This window comes from Styela clava, chromosome 15 (genome assembly GCF_964204865.1).
Source record: "Styela clava chromosome 15, kaStyClav1.hap1.2, whole genome shotgun sequence".
Lineage (NCBI taxonomy): Eukaryota > Metazoa > Chordata > Ascidiacea > Stolidobranchia > Styelidae > Styela > Styela clava.
This window is the reverse complement of record NC_135264.1, coordinates 12,501,873-12,520,007: the sequence shown is the minus strand read 5'-3', so window position 1 is coordinate 12,520,007 and position 18,135 is coordinate 12,501,873. Positions and strand designations below refer to the sequence as shown.

Here is an 18,135-nt window from a genome sequence, read left to right as displayed (position 1 = left end):
TCCAGCTATTCCGTATGTAAGTATACAAAGCGGATTTGATATTTTCACTGCTAGACCGAATTGCACTCTAGTTATAGTTGCAGGAATTTATTTTTGTAACGAAATACTTTCAGATCTATATCGAGTTAGCGAAGAATCAAATAAGATAAGTAATAACTCAAATTTCATTTTTTTCATAAAAAATCGGAACGGGAAAATTCCTAAAATAGATTTATTTATGCACGATATATTGCTTTCCATTGTTTTCGGTATTTCTTTGAAGTAGCCTCCCGTGGTACCACAGTATTTTGAAAGTAAATATGTGTTTATGAAACTTTTTGAATTTCGTTTTATCAAGCTAAGTATATCACGGTATGAGCGGTATTTTTTATTAAAATAACACTGGCATGTGGTAAGCGTGCTTGATAATCTACGTTTTACTGCAAAAGCATGTCATGAAGAAAAGTTGTTTTTGCGATAATCCGGGATTTTGCGTGATCCGGGAAGGGAATGCCGAAACTTCGTTATGCTGGGTAATTTGATGCTTATTTATGTATTCATTTTCAAGGAGAGTAGAGAATTCCCGAAATTCAATTCGAGTAGATATAGCTAGGCCTGTAGGTAGCGCATAAAGTATAAATTGAACATACATGGCTACTTCGGACTCGAATACTTTTCAACCAATGAATGTTGCGGTTGACACATCATTCGTTTCCTTATATGGTTTACGAAAATAAACTTTTTGTGCAAGCCTTTTATGCTTTGCCAGAAATAATGTCACGAAATATTTCAATGAGTACGTCATTAGTACATGGGAATAGAGCACGCGGAGTAAGAGTTACCACTTCATATACTCTTACTACATGACGAAGCGCCCACAGTAAACGTCTGTATTGTTATTATTTTCAAACTTGCAAACTAATTTGAAGTGTTCAAATTGAAAAGCGTTTTATAGATTTATTTCTGGTAACTATAAGTTCTTTTAACTTCGAAAGTTATTATGAACTCCACAGTTTCCGCCGGAAGTAAATATTAATTGCAATTGTTTTCGTAACAGACATACAGTATTTTTCGTTGGTAAAATGATTGCACGTCATGGTGCTTTCCACCGTTTATACCTTTGCCAAAAAATGCATTCCGTACTATTTTAGTTCAACATTGATGGTGTTGAAAACCGTGAGATAATGTCACTGCAATCAAAAGGCACTGAGAATATCACCATAACAAAAAACAATCGAAATTACATATGCAGTGCACGATATGGTGCTTTCCATTGTTTATTTATGTGGAATAGCTCCGTGCTATTAGAGCTTAGCTTTCTCAGTCTGTGGTAGTTTTAAATAAACTAACACGAGCCTGTGGTAACTTGTTTGCAGCTTGATAAGCTGTAGTTGACTGCAAACGTGTAGAATACTCAGTATTGCGGAATACGATTACTCACAACTTCCATGTTGATGTTTTTATTTTAGAATAAGATTTTGTTACGAAGAGTGATGACTTTATGCAATTACCTATTCTGTCGCACTAGTACGCTTGCTCACTATGGCCGCATTCGATATATACTTGGTTTGACAGAACTTTTGAATGAACTTCAGTTCAATTTTTTCTACAGTGTTTCCGTCGGAAGTAAATATTAATTGCAACTGTTTTCGTAACAGAAATACAGAATATTTTATGTTTCTCCGTGGTAAAATGAATGCACGTCATGGTGCTTTCCACTGTTTATGCTTTTATCTAAAAAAGCATTTCGTTTAACACTAAGGATTTTGATGACCATGAGATAATGTCACTGCAATCAGAAGGCACTCAGAATACGCCCAAAAAAAAATCGAAAATAAATATGCAGCAAATATGTATGCACGATATGGTGCTTTTCCTTTGTTTATTCTTGTGGACGCTTTCCTTGATATTAGAGCTTAGCTTTCTCATTCTGTGGTAAGTTCAAATAAACTAACACGAGCCTGTGGTAACTTGTTTGAAGCTTGATAAGTTGTAGTTGACCACAAACGTGCAGAATGCTCAGTATTGCAGCATACGATTACTGACAACTTCCATGTGATTCAGTGTTGATGTTTTCATTTTAGAATAGAAGTTGATTATAAAAAGAGACGACTTTATGCGATTACTCAATCTGTCACAATAGTAAATTTGCTTACTATGGCCCCATTCGTTATATACTCGATTTCGCCAGATTTAATCGAGCTGAAGCGTCAAGAATTCCAACTCCTTCTTGCCACTGCACACATGACAACATAAAACTACGTAACGAACTTGCAGTTCTTACATCCCCATACCGGGATTAGCAGCCATAGTATATTTACAATCCATCCCAATGCTAACTCATTTGACGTATTGCTGACGTGTGTGATAAATCTATGACAACATTTTGCTTTATTTCAAATTCAGCAATACGTCAAATGTTGTAAATAAGTTTGTTTTACTAGTTTTCGAAACTTTCAGAAAATTTACTACAAAGTGAGCTGTGCAGTGATCGTTTAGAACTTTAGACTCTAGTCTAGAGTCTAACTAAATTACTAAACGATCACTGCTTAGAGCAAGGCTGCCCAACCCGGCCAGCGAGCCGCGTGTAACCCGTCAGGCTGTTTACTGCGATTCGCTATATAACGAGTTTATAAGCAAACATTTTGAATTTGTAATATTTACTATTTAATATAAGCTCTTTCGTGATTTGTGTTTGATGGTCCCGGTCATCAACATCCAAAAGTCCCTTCTCCTTATTACGCATGTATCAAGTCTTACGCTCTTGTTGACATCGATATACATATTTTTTTTTTTCATTACTTGCAGGACTGTGGGTTCTGTTCAGTAAACTTTAAAGCTACTGTGCGATCATTAGTGACGAGACGCTGATAAAAAAGAAAAAGGGAGTTGCAATTTAAAACCCACGTTTTTGAATTAATTTTATTCGGATTATTATATTTCTTGTCGGCTTTGATCGCTTTATCGCCGTTATACAATAACAAATAATATATTTACTACTGGCTCTGGGATTCGTTTTCTTTTTTCTGTTCGTATTTTCCTATCCTGTCTATGTTTGTTTTTGCGTTAAATGAATCTTCTGATTGAGCGCGTTCAGGTCACGTGTTACAAGATAGTCGAATAGTAAGCCGCTATTGTAATATTCGATTATTATGCCCAGCCCTACTCAGTAACCACTAACTATTGGCTGATGATTTTTACGTAAACAAACTTACTTTTTAGGTATTATGTAAATTCTCACGTAAATCAGAACTGGTGTATGTATACTTAGTTTAATAAAATCGTTTGCCGCCCGCAATGTATTTCTCCATGTGAAAGGGGCCACGACACCAAAAAGGTTGTGCAGGCTTGGTTTAGACTTAGAGAGAAGTTCTTTGTGTTGCGTTATATCATTTCAACAGAATGAATAAATTGTGATTTTTAGTTAACGCATATGTGATGCCCAGAACCAATCGATTTTCATAATTGCATATTATAAATTTTCACATAAGAATAATACTACTTGTTCAGTTTCTTCATATTTTTGAACACCCTTTGTCGATTGCGGGCCAAAATTAGGGATTACAAATCTTGGCGGGCCGCACATGTATTTCTGAGAAAGGTGAAAACCGAACGCGTGGCTGATGAATCACATTTGTTACACAGATCAGGAGTTGAAATTTTAGATTTCAAATAACGAGCACTGCGACCACTCGTGGACTCAAGTCACAGTACTAGACAAAAAAATTACAAATGGAAATTAATGTGACACTTGTTGTTGCATTACGCTTGCTATCTGTTCGACATCAGGCGACACACTGGATGAAGCCAAGATTAGAGCATTTTTAAATGGACTAATTTTAGTTCTAGATCCATAGGTCCGTGTCCAATAATCCTACTCCAGCATAGATTATACTATGCATACTCCGCGCGCCAGATTTTTGTGCATATGGTGCCAACACGTGACATTACGTCACATTAGTCCGCCATTTTCGGAATACTCTGTGCTCAGCTGATGCTTTACCGGTACCGATACCGAAGTGAATTGATACGCTCGATTTGTAATTTAAATGGACAGATAAATTTATTTATTTCGATATGATGGCAGGTAAGAACCAAACACTCTGCTACAATATGGCACTAGACTGTACTACCTGCGTCTGTTTCGTCTTAGTTGAGAAAGTCTTAGGTAGTAGACCCAGATTGCAGCAAGCGCGTCATCGCACAGTACTGCCTGTGTTTCAGCGACCTGCTCTCGGTTACCTGTATATTCCAAGTACAGCTGTCTCACCTTGGTTTGGCACGGATCTGCGTTTACAGGTGAGATAGTTGCTTCTGCTTGGTGTAAACAACAACATCTTAATATTGCGAATGACAACTAGCGCCAAACGTAAATTTCTTTTCTTCAAAAGCATGTTGATAATGTTTCTCCAGAATTGCAGCATCGACACGACTTCTGGGAAACTAGTACTCCCGTAGTGTATGTACCAGGTTAGGATTAGGCCGTGATTTTATTCCCATTTTTCTTATTTTCGTTCTATTACGAGTTCGGGGACTGTCTGTGTTAGCCAAGTGAATATGCTCCCTGCCCATAGGATTCAGTCTACGTACACTTCTAGAGCGTCGGGAAACTATCGCAGCACACAGCTGCTTACAAACAGGCTAAACGTTGAACACATACCGCAGGGCAACTAGGGCCAGAAGTGATAGTAATAGATCGCCAATGTCGTTTCACGTGTGGTCACGTCTGTGTATCTACCGTTGGACTTACCCCTAATTAACGGGTAAACAAATCAACCCCAACCGAAGCGCCGGGCGAAACTTATTGTTACGACAGTAGGTACGAAGTGGAATTGTGAATCGTTTTGCTAAATCGCTGTTGTTTTCATACGTTTTGTTGTTATTGGCGTGATTGTTGTTTTTTAGAAAATACGCTTTTCTCCTAGACAAGTGGTTCCCATATGATGGGACGCGCCCAACTAGGGGGACGTAGACAATTTTTTGAGGAAACGTGAAGGTAATTAAAAATAAAAATATTTTTAGATTTGATTTTGCCCGCCTTATTTCGGATATTAATATTTCTTTAGTTTGGATATTTACGTTTCATCCTCGTATTTTCAACGTGTTTTTTAATAAAACATACTTTTGCCTTACTATCTGTTATTTGTAATTTATTGTCAGCTAGTTATTTTTTATGTGGAACGCGAGACTCGACAAATCCTAAAAAGGGGGCGCAGCTTAAAAGTTTAAGAACCCCTTTTCTAGACTTATAGAACAATTGATTTTCTTTTTTCGGTACTCCGAAATCGAAGAAAAATATAGCTTTTATATGTATTGCTGTTTTTTGATTAAAAAAAAAATTTCATTTCGTCGTGTTCAACGTCTCCGTTACACTTGTTCCCCAATATTTTCAGCTCATTGTGCTCAGGCCATGCTATATCGGTATATGTTTGCTACCTTCGTGTCTTCATATTTGAGAATTAATTTCTTGCTTTTCTAATTTTTAGCGTTAGGCTATATTTTACTTATAAAAGTAGATGGGCTTGAAGAGATACTGCTAGTGCTAAGCTTTTAAGATTGCTACAGAAGTCGATAAAAGGTTTACTGAAAAGGCTTTATCCGACAGGTGAGATTATATTTTCTGTCATAATTTTAATAAAACGATTATGACTTGCTATAACCTATGATTTGTGGGAATATATTTTTGCAAATTTCATTTTGAATATTTTTTCAAAAACGTTGCAAAATATACTTTATTTTTGTATCAAACAAACTGAAATGCAGTTAGTATCACTTGGTTTATTTGAAGGATTGCTTCTTGTCGGTAACTAGACATTTCATGCTGTGTCTGTATGTTAATTTGTAAAATAGAGAGGCAGTGCATGTACTATCCATACATATACCATATACCGGTATATATGATCTTGGTACGTTTGACAGCAAATGGCTTGAAATGCTGAGGTTCTCAATAGTTGCAACGTAAAACCCCCTGATGACTGATAAAGTAATTTACAGCTGGTGACTGAAAACTGGTATAAAATGGATTTTGTGGTAGATATTGACAATTTTTCGAAATTGTTATATTTATTATTGCTAGGCCTCGCACAACCTTACCGACAAAGTCACAATCAACGGAAAATATGAAATTCTGCTTAATATGTTAGGCAAAAACCCATTTGACGATTTAAATAAGATAATATATCTAACTGATACAGTTTCAGCGTGAAACAAAAATAACAATGTTTATTGCTGCAAAGATAAATTTATTTTCAGCGTATAATTTTGACACTTTATCTGCGTTCGTCTGGTATTTAATTTATGACTCCGTGTTCAATCTATCTCGACAATGAGCGGTGAGGCACATATGCATCCATCAGGAATCTGTGATAATAAAATATTATTTTGAGTTATATATCACTAAAATTAATCAATTTATAATGAGTTTGCAAAAATATTACGTTTTTTTAGATATTTGCTCACAGGTGACTTACGTAACATTTGAGCAGTGTCAATGTTCTAATGGCGTCAAAAGTGTCAAAATGTGTTTGAGCCATTAATGGACATTTATATTTGTTACGAAATCTGCATTGAAAGGATGACATTCACAAGGCTTGTATACTTAACAAGACTTACATTGACTTGAACCAAAGTTCTAATAGATTTCCATCTTCCTTTAATTTTCTTTGCGACATACAAGAATTTAAAGATTTTTTTTCCCATATGTTGACATCTACACGAGAATAAAAACTTGGCGTCGCATTTATCCAGATAGTCCCTGTAATTATTTTTATTAATGTAATTTGAAAATTAATTTGATTACATATAATTTAATTACATTCTATTAAGTAGCACTCTTTCGTATCTTATCAAATGTTTGTACGAATAATATACTCAAAATACAGTTTGGCCCATACTAAGTTCCGAGTTGCCAATTCATGGATCAGTCTCTTCAATCAGTTACATATGTGTGTAATATAACAATACATGGATTTAACCTACCGACATTCAACAACTTTTATCTTTTCCGTCCTTGCAATTTTGACCTCCTTCTTTTTTCCATTTTTGTAAATGTATCCCTTCGTTATTGTAAAGATGCAAGTTCTCGGAAAACATTTAGACTTTTTCTCCTCGCTACAAAGTTCAGGATTTTTCCATCTGAACCAAAATTTATATTACAAATATAAAATTTTCATAAATATTAGAAAGACAAAATATTAGGAGCCAATATTTTTGACAGTGAACTATATACTCACGGTGGAATTTTAAGTTTGCACGGCGGAGGAACAGGCAGAGACAGGTCTTTGGGTCCTATAGGCGGCCAAGCCCAACCCGCAGTCACACAAGCAAGTACAATACAAAAAACTGCAACTTCCATTCTAACGCAGCAAATTTAGCAACTGACGATTTCGATAGTCATAACCCTGATTATATAAATTCTCAAAAAAACACAGAAACCTATTTTCGTCATGATTGTTAAAGGCTGAAAGACGATTTCAAGAACATCTTTATAACACTAGTACTTGTTACAGATGAAGCGGTATGATAAGTAGAATTAGTGAAAGAATGGGAATTTCCAATGTTTACGATAATTGTTGCTGACATGCGATAATAGTGCAAAGTTCATTTGATCGGAAAAATATATTCCGGAATCTTTGCTTGCGGCATTGCTGTTGACGCATGCTAAATTGAAACTAAAACAAATGCCACGCGGTTTCGATTTTAATAATTGTAGTTAAATGTTTATTTCACTCCAGTATACGGCACACATTTATTTTATTATCTAGAATCTTGATAATGGTCCAGCAAAGCTGAGTCCCCCTGGGTATTGGTATAAACCAGAACAGTACTTTGGTAAATTATCCATATTACCCGTATTCAAATACAGAAAAACTTCAAATCTTAGCCACGTGTATTACATTCATTCAACTTGTTTTGTCACAATAGTATTTCTGATGATATTCCCGTTAGTGAGTGGTGGGATTCGAAATTTTGAAAACAGGTTTTTCTTTGTAAAACTCGCTATCAACAGATTTCAGAACAGGGACAAAGCAAAAGAACAAGAACCGGTTCGCTGATCCAAGGACTGCTTTGCGCGGACCCAAAATCCCACTAATACAGTTATTTTTTTATAGCCGATATCGTTCCACCATTTTTTCTTTAGTTTTGCCATTTTAACTAGACAACGAATAAAAATCGCGTAGCACAATAAGATCATTTTTTTGGGCATTTTAAGATTTCCTGAAACCGTGACCATTATTTAAATAAAGATGATGCTTGCTATATTTCCTGTACTGCTAAAATATGCAATATATATCCAGAAGTACAAGTAAGTTTCTATTGATTAGCATCAAACAAAATATGTCTTTTTATACAACTCATGCGTTATTTTTACCTAAAAATATATGCTCAGTCTAAATAAATTCCTGATTTTTAATTTCCTTGTATTTTTGACAAAGCAAATGCAGACAAAATCTTATTTATACTCCTAAAACTGTATTTATTTCTGCCACCTTTGCCAAATTGCTTGTATACACAGATCGTTATGTGTCATTACAAAATGATAAAAAGTTCACAAATAGACATTATTTCTGAAATTCACAGTTTATGGCCAATTTCATAATAAAACTTATCCTAGCATATTATGAATTTTAAATAAGCTATCAGCTACATCAAGAAATTTTTCTTATCGTGGTATATTAATTATGTTATAATAAGTCAATCAACTTTAGGAAACTCGAGGGAAATATTCTAGTGGCCAATAAGAATACGCCAAAATGCATTTGTGACGACGCTGTAATAGAAAACTGTAAACAACTTGACAAACAGTTTATTATCAAATGATGCCTTTAGGTATGTCGTCATTTAATTTGAAACCCACGTCTTCGGCTCGGGGTTAGGGAAGATTATCTCTTATTTGTTCACATATGAATTTACGTAAGCTAAGTTTGGGTATTTGAAAAAATAAACGAAGAAACCCCATTGCGTATAATCACCCTAGGCCTAGAGTAAAATGGACTAATTCATTTTCCCCAACCTTCGGGTCGCGACCGAAAACTGGGTTGCTCGTTGTTGTTTTGTTTTTCAATCAAAACATAAAAGTGATTTTATTTTCTAGTAGATTTTATTGTTTATTTGGTATTGAGTAATATTTGTAGATTATCTTGTATTTATAATTTAATTTTGCGGCAATAGAAACCCTAAATGCCTTTTTTTTTTACAAAATTTGGTTGGCTTGAAAAAATGGCTGAAAAATACTAGACTTTAGCTGACTTGACATCACCCCACATTAGTCTAACGCACTAATTACTCTTTCTCATGGAACTCTTTCTTGAAGAAGAAGTACCCACGCATTGGATGATTGATTCATTGATGATTTTACATAGAAGAATTTTTTTCAGTGCCAGGCTTATTTTTTTATATTTTGTTATCTGAGAAACTAGATGCTATATACAGTTATTTACTCTACCAAAGGGCATGTGTCCCATTCATAACTAAACATATTGCCAATTTTAGATGTATTTAAGACGTTTTACCCCCTATATATATTTAATAATTTTGTGGAAACTAAAGTTTCCCTATAGTTTTTTTTTTGTTTTCATTAACAAGTGCACATCTTCTGCACTTGTGCACAGCTTCTAAGTATCCAGGAGAATAGTAATCTTCCAAGTTCGGCAAATTCGATTCTGAGAGGGGGTTGTTTGGGTTGATGATTTATTCAGTGGAGAACCCTATTCGTTATTCATGTCCTTCATTTCTGCGACATGTTACATTTATACTTTGGATTCTGTATCTAGTTTTGAATTGTATCTAATTTTCAGCTGTCTGAATAAATCATATAACACGGAAATATCGTCGCAGTCGTGATGTGATAACTTTACTGACATGAACCTCTTCATCATTTCTAATAAAATGGTGCGAAATCGCCCAAATTGAATACTGATCCACATGAATGACATAAATAATCAAAATGCATCAATATCAATTTATTTATTGTCAACTTGATAAATCGCTTTTTCCATAATATGATTTAAGATCCGATAAAAAAGATATTATGGTACGAAAGATGCTATGTTTCTCCTTGCACACATACATCCACCCGGGACCTATAAAATAATATTAAAATAAATGAGGGCTAAAATGTAATTGGATAAGCTAGAAAATAGTAATGTGACTACGGGTTGCTTTGGTAATCACAATTACATATTAGATTAGATTACCAGAAAAAAATAGTAAATATTTTTATATATATCTCGGAATAACTGACAATTCAAATACAGATTAAGAGTCAGAATATAAGTCTCAGATAAAATATTAAATCTTAGTATAATATATCACATGTAGGGGTGGGCAAAATCGAATATTTTTTTCGAATCGAATAGTTCGAATATTTTTAACGAATACCGAATAACGAATATTTTTTTATACACAACAGGAGGTCTACAACGTCGGTCGATACTCCCTTTGGAAATTAATAAAGACATTGAAAAATTCGCTACAAAGCGTTTTTTTACTGGTTAATTTCGTCATAATCGCTGATTGTTTTTGTCACCGTGACCGTTTTTGCGGCGATATATAATTTATAAAACCGTTCTGTTATTTGCAAGTATTAATTCTTTCGGGTCGGCGGACATCGACGTTTATATTTCGGGTTTACCCGTGCGGTCACGTCGGCAACAACTGTTAAAACCATTAAGGATTGATGTAAAAACCCAAATTAATATTATTCTCATTTTTATCATTTGCGTTGGCTCTCATATTACTTATCAACGTTTGTAAATTTACCGTCACAATATTAAGCGAATGGTATATTATTATCGATACTGGGATGTAGATATTTATTAAGACAATACCGTAATTAACTTTGCTATGCTTTTTTATGGTGTCTATGTTACTTTACAGATAAACCTCGCAAAGCTGCGATTGCGTCAATCCCGAATGTTGATTTAAAATAGTGACTAAATAATTCGACAATAAAGGCATTTCTGCGTGGCCATATGACGAGATGACGTTAATAAACAGCGCTTCCTGAATAATAATTTACATATGCGACCTAATGCTGAAAAAAATTGCGCTTTTTTACTTTTGTGCATAATAGATGGCCAGGCACTAATTATAACTAACTCTTCCAAGTTCCGACGTTTTCTTTCAACAAACCGCGCGATCATTATAGCTAATATCGTTACCGAGTAATTCACGATTTTATTTACGGAATTTGCGAATTCACTTTTACTTCTCTTGACAATTTTGATAATGTCACGCCCTATTTATTAGTGCAAAAATGCTCAAAATATAACGAATGTAATCATTTCCGACGATGAAACAATTGGTAAACGAGACAGTGCGCGTTGTTACATCGAAATTCACGATTGATTTTACGCCATACTCCTGTTCACGATTTCTACACTCCACCCGCCATGCATGCCCGAGTGAAATGTTTACACTTTCGAAACATTATTTAGTCAAGAATGAAAGGGATCACTAAAGAATTATTTGAAAGTACATTAAAAGAACTATGTCCTGCCATTTCTTTTCTGGTCATAGCTTGTTCGTGTTATACTATGTACGGTTTCACGCAAAAGCTAATTCAACTTTTAATTTTTGTTTAACAAATTTATGTTTGGTTCATGCATGAAACGGCTAATCCCGTGCCGCCAATCACACAGAGTTTAAAATCTGGAATATTTATTTTAAATACCTCATCTGATTTAACGTTTCTAAATTTAGGGAACGGTGTCGGTACCTCTTTGTGCGACATATGGAATTGAAATGAACGATCGAAACGCAAAGAAAACAAATAACACCACAACGCAAAGACGATTTTTCAAATTTGTCGCTTTTGTCTGTTAGCGAGCGTTGTAGGTGAATTCTCGCGCAATTCACGATCGGTTCAGAGACGTTCTGTGTCCAAGTGAAGCGACGCAGATCACGTGGTACCTAATATTCGAATAGTAAATCCGTTGACAGTGATTTATTACATGACGAAGTATTTATTAGTGATACATTGAATAGCCATTTTTAAGACCAATGTTGCAAGCAAACTCTATTTTGAAAACAGAAGCCATTACAATATCTGTCAGGATAATTTTAATCAAGCTTGTCAGGTTTTTTCCGTTTCATTAACTTACTAGCGCTTCAACTTTTTTGAGAGCAGAAATATGAAAGTTGTTCTTTTTCCAAAGTACCCAAGACATTGAATAGCCATTTTTAAGACCAATGTTGCAAGCAAACTCTATTTTGAAAACAGAAGCCATTACAATATCTGTCAGGATAATTTTAATCAAGCTTGTCAGGCTTTTTCCGTTTCATTAACTTACTAGCGCTTCAACTTTTTTGAGAGCAGAAATATGAAAGTTGTTCTTTTTCCAAAGTACCCAAGCCTTTATCTTAACCCACTCTCCCTTGTGTTGGCATGTGCAATATTTTTTTCCAGGACTACATATTTTTCCATATTTTCTGAAAATAAAATTAGATTAATACGACTTACCTTTTTGCGAGTGTAACGAATTTGAAACTATGAAACTATACTTTAAATATGTAACGTAGATTTTTCAGCTGTCCTATTAAAATTGTAACAGCGAAGAATATCTAGTAACATGCAACTTTTAAAATTACATTTAATAGAACAGATATTTTACATACTTGCATTCCCGAGATAAGTGGGTTACTGGAAGAGACAGTTTCACGTAATGTTTCACGCCTTTTTCTCTTACAATCCCTTTCTTAATTGTAAATAAACATGGTTTCGGAGGCAAACATCTGTGTTCCCAATAGACATGCATGGGACAGGGATCCGGATTGTTTAATCTAAAATAATTTTTAGAAAATATTTAGAAAAATGTGAAATGAATAAAAAATAATTAAATGACAGGACATCTTGTTTAAACTTTTTTTAAACGACCTTTCTAGATATTAACGAGCTCGTATTAAGGACAATTTGACTTACATTAAAACGAATATGGGTGAATTAGATTACCAGGAAAGTATAATTACATTATTATAAAATATAAACACGCTGAAAAATATAAGCAATGGCAGTTCACTTACGGTGGTCTTTTAAGTTGGCATTCTGGTGGTGGTGGTGGTGGCGCTTTATCCCGTCTTGGTGGACCTCCCGCTGAGCAGAAGGCCGCGCCAACACACAGCCAGACAAGAAAATGAATAAACCGTTTCATTTCATCGGCAGCTCAAAAGCAAAATGGTGATATTTACCTCAGAAGCTTTATAAATACGATTTGCCATAAGCGTTTTTTAATTGTTATTAAAATATGGTAGCCCACTTTTACGTAGAAAATTGAGTAAACCGCAATCTGAAGATTTAATCTCCTTTAAGAACGATTTGGGAATTTCCATTGTTTACAATTCGTGTACAATCGAAAGTATTGTCAATCTATATTAATGCTGTGAAGTCAAGATTGTTATTTTTAAAAGATGACTGATAATGGAGCCACACCTACATCACACCCTCGGGTTGAGCATGCGTAAAAATTCTTGTGCTGCAGTTACAGATAGTTTTGGCAGATAGTTTTTGCTATTTTTATTTGGCTCATTTTGCTATATATATATAAATATATATGAATAATTCAGAAATGCAGTATTACTTTATACTTCAGTATAATATTCATATTATTCGCAAAGCAACCCACCTTGATCATAGTGATCGGTATATTTCGTTTCTTTCCTTGCGCTGTCGCTTGCTTACACAATTCCAAATATTTTCCTAAAAATCAGATCTTTTTTTTCACTATTTCATCTCGTTTTTCCAGAGCTCGTTTGAATTAGAAAATAGATATACGCTCAAAATATTAAAGTGTTTAATTTATAACATATTTATTGATAAAATCATATCTGAAATTTATTCCTTATGTGAGAAATGTAATTTTCTGTGTAACTATTCTTTCTGTCTAACTAACACCTCGTCAATAAGTTTTGATTCAAATGACGAATACGTTAATAATCTTTTCGAAGCGCATACTTGGCATTATCGGGTTTTGTAAACTGCGAACGCCTAACAATGCGAGGTATTCTGAACAAACACCAATAAAATTTATTTATGTACTCAAGATGGCGCTGTTTTCTTATTAACTTAAAATATATTTTGCATGGAGTATTGCAAGACTGTGCACATCTCCCAAATGCAAATATAAATATGATTGTTTCAAATCTAGATTTATTTTTGCAAAATCTTTTCACTGGAAAAAATATGGATTGTCTAAACTTTTTCACAGACATTGAACCAGACTTTCTTGGTCTGATTTTCGTAGAAGTGACACTTTGTCAACACTGTATGGCATTTTTTTCCAATTTGCGTTTTGCTGAAGAATCTTCTGGCTGATTTAACTTGATTTGTTTAAATTCCTGTAAAAGAGAGTATAATTTTCACATCATTTTACGCATTCACATTTTTTTAGTATTTATTTCAGAAGTGAATATCCGAACAAGGAGAAAAAAAAAGATTTTAGTTTGAATGAAAACCCAACAAAAAATCACAAAGGAATATAAACAAATTTGGCATTTAGGTGGGATCGAGAAGTTGACATCTAGAGACTAGCAATATGTTATCACACAATAATGAACAAAGATGAACAGAAGTATCAAATTCTGGAAAAAATATTGAATTTTGAAAATTTTAGCCATTTTTATAGTTTTCCTTGTCGATCGATGACAGAAAAATTCGTTTACCATTTCTCTGAATTGCGACCCACCCGTGACTATATTTTTTTATTCGAATGTAAACGGCTTTGAATTACGTAAAAATATTAAAAACCCTTCGAGAAAAGTACCAAAACATGTATTAAAAACACTCTCACTAAATAACGTGCACAATTTGTTTATTGAATGCAACATTTTAGTATAAAAACATATCAAAAATAAAATATAAATGAAAATATACTTGATGAGTTGATTGCGTATTGTAATATTAAATGGTACATGTTATTTTTAAAACGCCGATAAACGGCCTATTGCCTGTAGTTTATTTTTAAACATAATTTGTTTGAATTTATCATGACCAACAATACTATGTTCTACATTCATTTTATATTTCTTAATTTTTACAATTTTAACAAATATAAAATTAATAAAATATAAATTGTTTCACGATTTTCGTAGTAAGACTTTCAACAAATATGAAACTTGTCACATATAGTTTCATTACCACATGATTTCTGATGTTTTCCAATTTTTATCTAAATCGTGACGAAAAAAAGGATTTTCGTAAAAAATTATCGTGTTAAAACACTCTCTTTTTTACTCTGTATTTATTTTTACAGTATGTTGCTATATGTGGCACATAAGTATCAAGATAATAATAATTATTCAAATATCGCGTGCGCGTTGTGTCATGTTATCATTCACGTTCGTGACAATAGAAAATTTCGAATGGAACTTGAGAAAATGTAAAATGCTAATATACTCGAAAAAAAATTTCAAATTTTTTGAACGAATGTAGACAGACATAGCTAGTTCTCAGTTTGAACTTTCGTTAATTATTTACAATTCTTTTTTTATCGAATAGTATACAAACTAGCCTCGTCTATGTAAAATAGTTGTTTCCAAAACACATTTTGCTGCTTGCTCCATTCGTATTTTTGTATTTTTAAAATTTTAATAGGAAAAATACTTTCCATAAATGTTAGAAGAGTGATATAAAAAAAATACATTCATGTCATGTAATAGATTCATTTTATTGATTTTAAAAGTGCCTTTATTTTTATGTCTATAGGAACTCATCATAATCTTACATAATATTACTTCTTGGCATTGGTAAATTTGATAATAAAAATTAATTTATTCCAAATGCATTTCAAAAATTACAAATTTACTGATAGTTTCATGTACTTTATCTCAAATTTGTTACACACTAAAAGTTTGAACCTTTTTCAGTTATAGATCATTTTTTTGAACAACAAGGCCAAAATCTAACCAGGAGACTGAGATAGGGGCTATTGATAAATATACCCAACTCATCAATAAAAACCAAATGAAAAAATTTACTTGCAAAAAATGTTACTTGTTTCAATTCAGAAAGTCTGAAATTAATATTATAATTACCTTTATTCTTATTTCAATAACATCGGTAATTTTGGAACAATTGCGTCAATTTTATTGCGACATATTCCACATTACTTTCAGCAAAAAAAAAACAAATACTTAGTATCTAAATGAAGTATGAGTTTACTCATCTTTTATATTCTTATCTGAAAAGTCCGGAAGTCTAACAAATTTTTAAAAAAAATTTGCAATCACATGACAAGTCTCATCTATCTCATAATATTCTTGGGCAATTGTAATTTGCATAGGAAATTCTAAACCGCAAATAACCGCAGGCAATAGATTTGTCCAATGCGTTTTGTACGTCATTTAATATTAGAGATTAGGGCTCCCGATCGTGGAATTATTACAAGAACATGGTACTTTCCAATTCCCAAATCATGTCAAACAGGAAAGCCACTAATATTTAAAAACTAAAAACAAATGTTCTTCTTGAAGGTTCACTTATATTAATACATTTTTGAGATTACTGCTACACTCATGCATTTTTTTCTATGTAATAAAAATCGTCACCAAAAAAGTGCAAAAGTTTATAAATGGCTTGAAAACTTTCAAGCGTTTTGTTTTGATTCCATTCAACAGGGCCAATAATTATTTTCTAGGGGCAATAAACAACAAAGCCACATTGAACTACCATGTGTCAATTGTTTATTAATAAAGAGTTTCTATTTTTATTAAAGACTGTTCTACAAATTCCCCCGACAAAAAAATATTAAACTTACAATACTAAATTTTCACACAACTGTATATTATTTATTTAATTTGTTGGTGGTGGTTTATTTAAGAAAACAAGAAACGAACAGAGAAAATATATGCATTTATGTAATATTGTTTGCGTGTGAATGGTTGTATGTATGAATCTTTGTTGGAATCTTGTTATTAAATGATCTGTACTTTCGCGACCGAATTCCATGCATTGTTTCACGGTGTCGAAGTTTTTAATCATGTAACCCGATATTGAATCTCTAAAGTTTTTTTTTTTCTTTTAGTTGCCTTCAAGCTTCGCGCACTACTTTAGAATCATTTCAGCGTTTTTTTGTATAATTCGAGAAAATTTTTTCTACTAATTGATACGAGTTATTTATTTGTTTTACATTTTTCTTGTCCGTCGACTTAAGAAATGCAAGTAGTGATTTATTTTTAAATTTTATATTTTTGTTGAAATCATTGTTGAATTAGTATATTTGTACGTTAAGGCGTTTATTTATGTGTTTTCACAATTAACTTGTTGAACAAAACATTAACTTCATAAAAGATAAATTAAATACCGATTTAGCCAAGTTTATGTGATGAAATCCTATTTCTAAAATACTCGTTTCTATCATATAATGAGATATAGACTATGAGAACTAAAATTGTATTGTTTTCACAAATTGCTACTAAAAGAGTCAATAACTTTAAAAAATATTCTAAATAATAATGAGAAAACGCGAGACGTTTTGAGGAATTACTATTTATTGATAGTTCTTGTTGAAGTAATTTAAAATTGGTTCTTAGATACCAGCATATAGTATTCATTAAATTTGTCAGTGTGTTTAAACATTGTTCTATAAGATGGATTTGAGTTTCATTACATCATATTCTACAGATACATATTGGAGTACAATACTTTAAGATCGGTGGGCGTAAACTTCGTGCAAATACTAAATCAATTGCATGTTCAACCAATAATTTTTCGCAAAATGTAACGTACTTCTAGGAAACATTCAAAGTGTCACGTTTAGTTCATAGGAATCGGGCAGCACGGAAATATATTTCAAACGAGAATACAAATATATGATATAATTTTATCTCAAAAGTCAACTTTGCTTTTTGATTTTCTGTTAAATGAATTGACATATAGAGGTCTTGACCCGATAGCCTTTATTTTTTAATTTCAAGAATGGGTAATAGAGAATTGGGTAGAAACTAGTCCCAGCTCTAACATTTCAGCAATTGATTGTTTAGTCAAATTTATCGCCCTAAATAATATTTCATTTGGTGAACTTATTGTTCGTGCTCACAAATAGAATAAAAAAAAGAAAATTAATTAAAGATACATTTTGTTGATAAGCTTCACCCATACGTAAAGCTTATGATCATTTAGGATATATATATATTCATCATTCAAACTTTATATGTTTGAAA

At 33.0% G+C, this 18,135-nt stretch overlaps 2 protein-coding genes across 2 annotated transcripts; both read right to left on the bottom strand.

Moving 5' to 3' along the window:
• Positions 1-6,055: 6,055 nt before the first annotated feature.
• Positions 6,056-7,443, bottom strand: LOC120334329 (uncharacterized). The gene is made up of 4 exons (XM_039401813.2): positions 7,212-7,443; positions 6,958-7,113; positions 6,592-6,733; positions 6,056-6,339 (listed from the first exon to the last, which is right to left on the bottom strand). Exons 1-4 carry the CDS (start codon positions 7,331-7,333, stop codon positions 6,289-6,291), a joined length of 471 nt encoding a protein of 156 aa, XP_039257747.1. The 5' UTR covers positions 7,334-7,443; the 3' UTR covers positions 6,056-6,288.
• Positions 7,444-9,958: 2,515 nt separating this feature from the next.
• On the bottom strand, positions 9,959-13,146 carry LOC120334328 (uncharacterized). Its single transcript, XM_039401812.2, has 4 exons — positions 13,003-13,146; positions 12,598-12,762; positions 12,273-12,411; positions 9,959-10,061 (listed from the first exon to the last, which is right to left on the bottom strand). Exons 1-4 carry the CDS (start codon positions 13,128-13,130, stop codon positions 10,008-10,010), a joined length of 486 nt encoding a protein of 161 aa, XP_039257746.2. The 5' UTR covers positions 13,131-13,146; the 3' UTR covers positions 9,959-10,007.
• Between the last annotated feature and the right edge of the window lie 4,989 nt (positions 13,147-18,135).

Coding starts and splice junctions, on each gene's coding strand:
- LOC120334329 (XM_039401813.2), bottom strand. CDS start 7,333: ATGGAAGTTGCAGTTTTTTGTATTGTACTTGCTTGTGTGACTGCGGGT. Junction 7,114..7,211: donor TGCAAACTTAAAATTCCACC/GTGAGTATATAG, acceptor ATTTTGGTTCAG/ATGGAAAAATCCTGAACTTT. Junction 6,340..6,591: donor GAACTTTGGTTCAAGTCAAT/GTAAGTCTTGTT, acceptor TTATTATCACAG/ATTCCTGATGGATGCATATG.
- LOC120334328 (XM_039401812.2), bottom strand. CDS start 13,130: ATGAAACGGTTTATTCATTTTCTTGTCTGGCTGTGTGTTGGCGCGGCC. Junction 12,412..12,597: donor CACTTATCTCGGGAATGCAA/GTATGTAAAATA, acceptor TTTTATTTTCAG/AAAATATGGAAAAATATGTA. Junction 10,062..12,272: donor TCAAAAAAGTTGAAGCGCTA/GTAAGTTAATGA, acceptor ATTATTTTATAG/GTCCCGGGTGGATGTATGTG.